An 8,725-nucleotide genomic window follows, 5' to 3' on the forward strand; every position below is an offset into this window, starting at 1 on the left:
CAGAACAAAAATACTTCCTACAGTATGGGAGAATATATTCATAGGTGACATATCTGATAAGGGGTTGACATCCAAATCATATAAAGAGCTCATGCACCTCAACAAACAAAAAGCAAATAAGCCCATTACAAAATGGGCAGAGGAGCTGAACAGACAGTTCTCCAAAGAAGAAATTCAGATGGCAAACAGGCACATGAAAAGATGCTCCACATCACTTGTCATCAGAGAAATGCAAATTAAAACCACAATGAGATATCAGCTCCCACCAGTTAGGATCGCCGCCATCCAAAAGACAAACAACAACAAATATTGGCAAGGTTGTGGAAAAAGGGGAACCCTCCTGCACTGCTGGTGGGAATATAAATTAGTTCAACCATTGTGGAAAGCAATATGAAGGTTCCTCAAAAACCTCAAAACAGAAATACCATTTGACCCAGGAATTTCACTCCTAGGAATTTACCCTAAGAATACAGCAGCCCAGTTTAAAAGAGACATATGCACTCCTACGTTTATCACAGCACTATTTACAGTAGCCAAGAAATGGAAGCAACCTAAGTGTCCATCAGTAGATGAATGAATAAAGAAGATGTGGTACATATACACAATGGAATATTATTCAGCCATAAGAAGAAAACAAATCCTACCATTTGCAACAACATGATGGGGCTAGAGGGTATTATGCTCAGTGAAATAAGCCAGGCGGAGAAAGACAAGTATCAAATGATTTCACTCATCTGTGGTGTATAAGAACAAAGAAAAAAACTGAAGGAACAAAACAGCAGAACCCAAGAATGGACTAACAATTACCAAAGGGAAAGGGACTGGGGAAGATGGTTGGGAAGGGAGAGGTAAGGGGGAAAAACGGGTATTACAATTAGCATACATAATGCAGCGCGGCAGGGGCAGAATACGGGGAAGGCAGTATAGCACAGAGAAGGCAAGTAGTGATTCTATAGCATCTTACTAAGCTGATGGACAGTGACTGTAATGGGGTAAATGGTGGGAACTTGATAATAGGGGGAGTCTAGTAACCATAATATTGCTCTTGTAATTGTACATTAATAGCAAAATAAAATAAATAAATAAAAAGGAAAAAAAAAGATAATGGCCTTCTCTAAGGTAAAAGCTGTGCACAAAGAAAAGAGAAATAAATAGGAGGCAAAGGAATATGATGGAGCCTTTAGCTCTACCAATTTAGAGGACAGATAGGGGGCAGAAATAACATTTAAAAAACCCCTGTTAATAGACTCAGCCAAACTCAGAAATCTGAAAATTCTATAAGTCAGTGGACAAGTTTCCTCAGCATGTAAATGGCATGGGGAAAAAAATGGGGCGAAGAATGAGAACTGTTACAGATTAAAAGAGATTTAAGAGTTATATGAACCAAACGTGATGCACACTTGACCTTGTTTGGATCCTAATTTAAACAAACAAACTGTAAAAAGACATCTTACGATATGTGTTCATGGACTAGGATTAAATGATATTCTGGAATCACTGGCTCTTTACAAAAGACATGATGATACTCCTTTTTTAAGTCTTTAAATATTAGTGATGAAGTGTTTACGGGTGAAACCATATGATGCTTGCAATTTGCTTTAAACCATTCCAGCTTCCCTCTCCTACCCTGGTTACAGCATGGAGATGGGTTTGGAGGTAGGTACAGAGATCAAACAGGAATTTCAGAATATTGCTAATTGTTCGAAGCTGGTGAACGAGTATTTGGAGACTCATTCTAAGTTCCACTTTTGTACATGTCTTAAAAGTTCCATAATACTGTTCATTTACAAAAAGCAATGAACTACAAATTTACTACTATATGCAACAAAGAGAAATCACAAAAACATGATGCTGAGTGAAAGGTTTATAAAAAAGTGTGCATAATTCTAATTATATGAAACTCTAGAGAGTACAAACTTAATCTGTATTAGTTTTACATCAGTGGTTACCTGGGCAAAGAGTGGAGGTGCACTGCAAAGAGGCACAAGGCAGTTCGGGTGATAGAAATATTTTAAATCTTGATTGTGGAAGTGGTTGCATAGAGGTACATACACATCAGTCAAAACTTGTCAAAATCGACACTTAGAATGGGTACGTTTAACCGTATGTAAACTATACTTCGATAAGGATGGTTTTTTAAGAAATGTACCAGTATAAAATGTTTGCCATGTGAAAAAAAGGAAGAAAATCTGTATGACTTGCTCATTGTTGAGATCTTGGGGGTAAGAAAAAAGAAAGTCTAGGATGGAATGAGCAATTCTGGGGATTAGATGATAAATTTAATTTTGAAATGCTGAGTTGGAGGTATCTGTGGGATGACAAATAGGCAGCTATAAATAAAGGTCTGGGGCCCAGGACAAGAGGTCCGACTACAGGTACAGATAGAGAACACGTCAAATAAAGGTGAATTTAGGTAAATCTTTAGCCTGAACACCTGACTCTGAGAGGATACTAGAAAGGAAATGGGCTCATACCTGGAAGAGTTTACCAATCTCACCTGCATATGTTAGATCTATAAGGCCTCCACCAATAAAAAGAAACTTTTGCATCTGCTGCTGATTATAAAATATTACAGTTCCTCTTGGTTTTCAAAAGCAATCTTTTTCAAGCTTAAAGAGATGTCTATTTCTAGTATGTACTTCCTTCATCTGAGGCCCTTACTTGACTTCAGTCATTGTTTTGAATTCGTTTACATCTACAATTAGAGAAAATGACTTTCTTTTCTTTCAGAAGAAAAAAGAATACTGAGAGTTCTGAGTATTTAGTAATTGTTGTTTTTGTTTTATTGTGTTTTAAATAAAGATAACAATCTTAATCTGGAAATACAGGAAATCCATATAAGTGCCTCAACCTGCCAAAATTACATTCCCACTGAAGCAAACACACAAAAAACCGTGAGAAGTAAACAGCATTACAAGTGGTCAAAGAAATTTAGCAAGAGGGATGCAAGTCCTGGTTTCCCATCTCATAAAGAGCAAAGCTGAGGCAGAGAAGTCAGATTCAAAATAGAGGCAACAGTGTTAAAATGAAAGGGGGCACCTGTAAGGACCCTGCAGGGAAGAAAATCCTACCGAAAACAGCTCACTGAACTCAACAACAGATAAGGCAAAGGTGGCAAGAAGGACTGCACCTGGAAACATGTTTTGTTTGACCCCTGCAGCTTTTTTTGTCATTTAAATTAGATATTATTCTTTCAATGGTGGGACAGTTTGCATTTACAAAAACCCAGATTCCTAGTTTCTTTTGAGAAAACCAGAAGCTCTGGCAATACAGGCCTCATTCCCACAGGGCAGCAATCTGCTAGAGCTCAGTGAGGTCACAGACTCACCACTGCAGCAGGCCCTGCTACCCGGTCTGTACTCCTCCCACCCCTGCCTACCCCTGCAGATACTGTGACATCTAGCCCAAGGGCTCAGGAAGACAGAAATCCAAGTCCTGAAAGGGACAGGGGAATAGAAACATACATGGATTGTTCACAATAACAAAAAAATGGAAACAAAGTACCTATCCACAGGAGGAGAAGGGACAAATGAATTGTGTACAGCAGTAAAATGCACAAACCACAATGAATCTCAGAAACCGAGCTGAGAATGATCATACTTAGTGTGATGTGTGTTTTCTATTGTCATTACTATAATAACTGAGTGTAAAAAAAGCCTCAGAAAACCAAGCAAAGCTAAACTATATATGTTATTTAGGAATTCATATGTATGTGGTAAAATAATTTTTAAAGAATTTATAAGACATAAAATTCAGAATAGTAGTTTCCTCTTGGAAGGAGATAGAGGAAAGAGACAGGAAGGGAACATAAATGTAATACTCTATTATTCCAGTTCTTCAGTTGAGTGGTAGGTTCATGGTATTAATTTTATGCTTCATAACACATATATCATGTATTAGTCTTCTGTGTGCACCAAATACTGCCAAACACCTTTTAAAAGAGAAACAGAAGGAGTAAACTCAAAATGGATCAAAGACCTGAATGTAAGTCATGAAACCATAAAACTCTTGGAAAAAAATATAGGCAAAAATCTCTTGGATATAAACATGAGCAACCTCTTCATGAACATATCTCCCCGGGCAAGGGAAAATAAAGCAAAAATAAACAAGTGGGACTATATCAAACTAAAAAGCTTTTGTACAGCAAAGGACACTATCAACAGAACAAAAATACTTCCTACAGTATGGGAGAATATATTCATAGGTGACATATCCGATAAGGGGTTGGCATCCAAATTATATAAAGAGCTCATGCACCTCAACAAACAAAAAGCAAATAAGCCAATTAAAAAATGGGCAGAGGAGCTGAACAGACAGTTCTCCAAAGAAGAAATTCAGATGGCAAACAGGCACATGAAAAGATGCTCCACATCGCTAGTCATCAGAGAAATGCAAATTAAAACCACAATGAGATATCACCTCACACCAGTAAGGATGGCCACCATCCAAAAGACAAACAACAACAACTGTTGGCGAGGTTGTGGAGAAAGGGGAACCCTCCTACACTGCTGGTGGGAATGTAAACTAGTTCAACCATTGTGGAAAGCAGTATGGAGGTTCTTCAAAAAACTCAAAATAGAAATACCATTTGACCCAGGAATTCCACTCCTAGGAATTTACCCTAAGAATACAGCAGCCCAGTTTGAAGAAGATAGATGCACCCCTATGTTTATCGCAGCACTATTTACAATAGCCAAGAAATGGAAGCAACCTAAGTGTCTATCAGTAGATGAATGGATAAAGAAGATGTGGTACATATACACAATGGAATATTATTCAGCCATAAAAAGAAAACAAATCCTACCATTTGCAACAACATGGATAGAGCTAGAGGGTATTATGCTCAGTGAAATAAGCCAGGCAGAAAAAGACAAGTATCAAATGATTTCACTCATCTGTGAAGTATAAGAACAAAGAAAATAACTGAAGGAACAAAACAGCAGCAGACTGACAGAATCCAAGAATGTACTAAGAGTTACCAAGGGGAAAGGGACTGGTGACAGTGGGTGGGAAGGGAGGGATAAGGGGGAAAATGGGGCATTATGATTTGCACACATAATGTAGTGGCAGAGGGGACACGGGAAAGGCAGTATATACAGAGAAGACAAGTAATGATTCTATAGCATCTTACTACGCTGATGGACAGTGACTGTAATGGAGTATGTGGTGGGAACTTGATAATGGGAGGAGTCTAGTAACCATAATGTTGTTCAAGTAATTGTATATTAATGATATCAAAATAAAAAATAAACAAAATAAGCAAAAAAAAAAAAGAGAGAGGGAGAGAGAGAGAAACAGAAGGGTCCTAATAACCAAAACAAGAAGAAAATTGGAGGACTCATACTTCCTGATCACAAAATTTACTACACAGCTATAGTAACCAAAACAGTGTAGTACTGGCATAAGGACAGACATGGCAACCAATGGTACAGAATTCAGAGTCCAGAAATAAACCCATGCATCTACAGCCAAATGATTTTCTACAAAGATGCCAAGACCATTCAAGAGGGAAAGAATAGTTTCTCCAAAACATGGTGTTGGGAGCACTGGATTTCCACATCCAAAATAAATAATTATTTAATCAGGACCCCTTACCTCACAGTGTATGTAAAAATTAACTCAAAATGGATGGACAACCTAAATACAAATGCTAAACTCTTAAAATAAACGTTAGACGTTGGGTTTGGCAATGGATTCTCAGATATGACACCAAAAACTTGAGTAACAAAGGAAAAAAATAGGTAAATTGGATGTCATTAAAAACTTTTGTGCATCAAAGGATATTATCAAGAAAGTGAAAAGACAATCTACGGAATGGCAGAAAATATCTACAATCATGTATCTGATAAGGATTTAATATCCAGAATATATAAAGAACTCCTACAACTCAACAACAAAAAGATAACACATTTAAAAATGGACAAAGGATCAACTAGACATTTGTCCAAAGATATGCAAATGGCCAATAAGCACATTAATGTTCATCATCATTAGTCATTACAGAAATGCAGATCAAAACCACAATGAGATACTTTTCATACCCACATCCAAAAGAAAAGGAAAATAAGAAGAGTAGGTGAGGACGTGGAAAAACTGTTACTCTCTTGCACGAGGGTAGGAATGTTAAATGGGGAGCCCTGTGCAAAGCAAGTTTGGCAGTTCCTCACAAAGCTAAACATCTAATTGCCATATGACCCAGCAATCCCACCCCTATTTATATATCCAAAATTGAAAACAGGACTCAAACAGATACTTGTACACCAATATTCATGGCAGCATTACTCACAACAGCAAAAGGTGGATATAACCCAAATGTCCATTAACAGATGAATGGATGAACAAAATGTAGTACATACATACAATATAGTATTATTCAGCCATGAAAAGGAATAAGTTTCTGATACATGCCACAACATGGATGAACCTTAAAAACATCATGCTAAGTAAAATACACCATACCAAGAAAGGAAAAATATCATGTGATTCTTGTATGACATGTAAGACATATCTACAACTTATATGACATATCTAGGACAGGCAAACTCAGACACAGAAAGCAGACTGAAGTTACCAGGGACAGGTTGGGGGTGGGGGTGATGGGGAGGCATTCCTTAATTGGTTTCTGTTTCGGTAATGACAAAGTTTTGGAAATAAATAGTGGTAATGGTTGCATAACACTGTGAGTGTAATTAATGCCAATAAATTATACACTTAAAAATGGTTAGAATGGTAAATTTTGTCATATATACTTTACTACCACCACAACAAAAACCCTCCCTCCAAAATCACAGAAAATGTTTTGGAATTAGTTGAGGGCTTTCCAAAACCCTCCATACATTTGCTAATGAGTCAGGTGGGCTTAACTGAATTTTCTAATTCTGTGTAGAAACAGTGTGTCTATAATTACTAGTTATATATAATTACTGAACTATATTTTTTTCTATTAAATCTCATGGTATGATGGGCTAATGGAGAGAGTGACTGTGTCTCAACTGAAAATATTTGTGTCTCTTCATTACAGTGAGACAATTTTCCCTCTGAAAGTTAGAGATGTTACATTTCAAGGACAATTAAGTATTCCTAATGGCAGAAGAAAAACTATGGACTTTAGTGTTTGTCAAGCTCAAATGTATCTTGACATTTTCTGTGGTTCTGAAACATTCTCATACTATTCCCAGGCTTATACTCATCTCTGCTAATTTCAATTTATTTAGACTACAAGATTCTGAGCCTTCCATATTCAATTTTGCAAATTTGTTTTATATTTAGCTTCTTTCCCAGTTCCCACATTTTTAAGAGTTCAGTTAATAATGAATTATTATTATTAAAAATATGATTATATTTGTATTCCTTTAGTTTCTACCCTAAAATATCTTATTGCCAATGTCTTGGGTCCAGTAGTTTAGGGCACACTACAATATTGTATATTAATTTCAGTTCTGGGTACCATTGTATTTTTTCCTGGCATAAAAGGAAAAAGGCTTTCTCTGCCTCTTTTTATTGACTCTGTTTTGTTGATTCACTAAACCCAATTTGGAGAATGGAAAAAAAAGAGAATTTTTAAAGGTACAGCAACATTTTACCTGCCCTCCTAATACAATAATTAGTGAGAAAAAAACAAAGGTATGCATCCTGAAGCTGGCTTTGTCCCTTACCTTGCCATTAAGAACGATGTTCTGACTTCCACACAACACTGACTGGCGACTAACTTTGTTGCCAGATGCCTGAAAGGGAACAGCAGAAAATACGGGTGAGCAAACTGAGTGGGTTCTGGCTTCAGGTTTCTATCAAAAAAGCTCCTATCAGAGAGAAAAGGACTTGCAGTGGTGTGTAGTCTGCATCAGAATGAATCCAGGATATCAAAAAAAAGCAAGGATGGATTAGGAAACTAGAAATCCAAGGAATTGATCTAGAATTTGGATGTAGTAGGGCTACAGGTCTATGGCTGAGTGGCATCAGAGACATGGATTCAAGTCTCAAGTTCCATACTTTGGTTTTACAGCACTAAAACCAGGATAATGATCACCAACACAGAATTCACAGAACTGTGAATGAGACTTCAATGAAAAAATAATAATGGTAACACTGATTAAGCATCTACCCTGTTCTGAGCAATTTATACACATCATGTATTAACCATAAAGAACCTAACAGTCCTCAGCACACAGTAATAGGTTATGACACGTTAGTTTAAAAAAAACAAACTTTTAAAAGGCCCCAAGCCTGGAGCTGTAATTAATATTATGGTGGGTAGGGCTTCTCCTGCTTTTTGGAAGGCATTCTTTCTCTACGAAGAAATCGGGAATAAAAAAGCCTTAAGAAGCCATTCAGGGACTAAATAACAATGCCAGACAACACACAAAGTGTCACTAGATAATCTCGGACTAAAAGCCAAGGGACCGAGGGTGCGGCAGACAGGATGGGGTCACCGGCCTCAGAGAAACGCAGACTTGGAAAGGGGAAGGCAGATGTCTGGACACGCGCACCGTCTCGATGTACTCGGACTTGTTGTAGAGCAGCTCGCCCAACTCCATGGCCACCAAGTCCTTTCCGCAGGTCCTGGTCCTGTCAAAGCCTGTCAGTCAGACGGTCTATCTGCGATCCTGGCCACTTCCGGCTGCTCCTCCACTTCCGCTCAAGGCGGCCTCCGGTCTCATCCACAGCTCGGCTCTCCGCTAGGCGCCCCCGCTCCGTTGCTCGGGAGTCTCCGGCTGCGCGTGCGCAG

General features: G+C 38.0%; 1 protein-coding gene across 1 annotated transcript in view; it reads right to left on the bottom strand.

Moving 5' to 3' along the window:
- DCTN5 (dynactin subunit 5) overlaps positions 1 to 8,644 on the bottom strand; it is a 37,258-nt gene extending 28,614 nt beyond the window's left edge. The window contains exons 1-2 of the mRNA XM_017639900.3: positions 8,487 to 8,644; positions 7,656 to 7,724 (exon numbers count right to left, since the gene is read on the bottom strand). Of these exons, the coding sequence (XP_017495389.1) occupies positions 7,656 to 7,724; positions 8,487 to 8,534 (117 nt within the window). The 5' untranslated portion in view covers positions 8,535 to 8,644. The remainder of the gene's footprint in view (positions 1 to 7,655; positions 7,725 to 8,486) is intronic.
- Between the last annotated feature and the right edge of the window lie 81 nt (positions 8,645 to 8,725).

Source organism: Manis javanica, chromosome 10 (assembly GCF_040802235.1).
Source record: "Manis javanica isolate MJ-LG chromosome 10, MJ_LKY, whole genome shotgun sequence".
Classification (NCBI taxonomy): domain Eukaryota; kingdom Metazoa; phylum Chordata; class Mammalia; order Pholidota; family Manidae; genus Manis; species Manis javanica.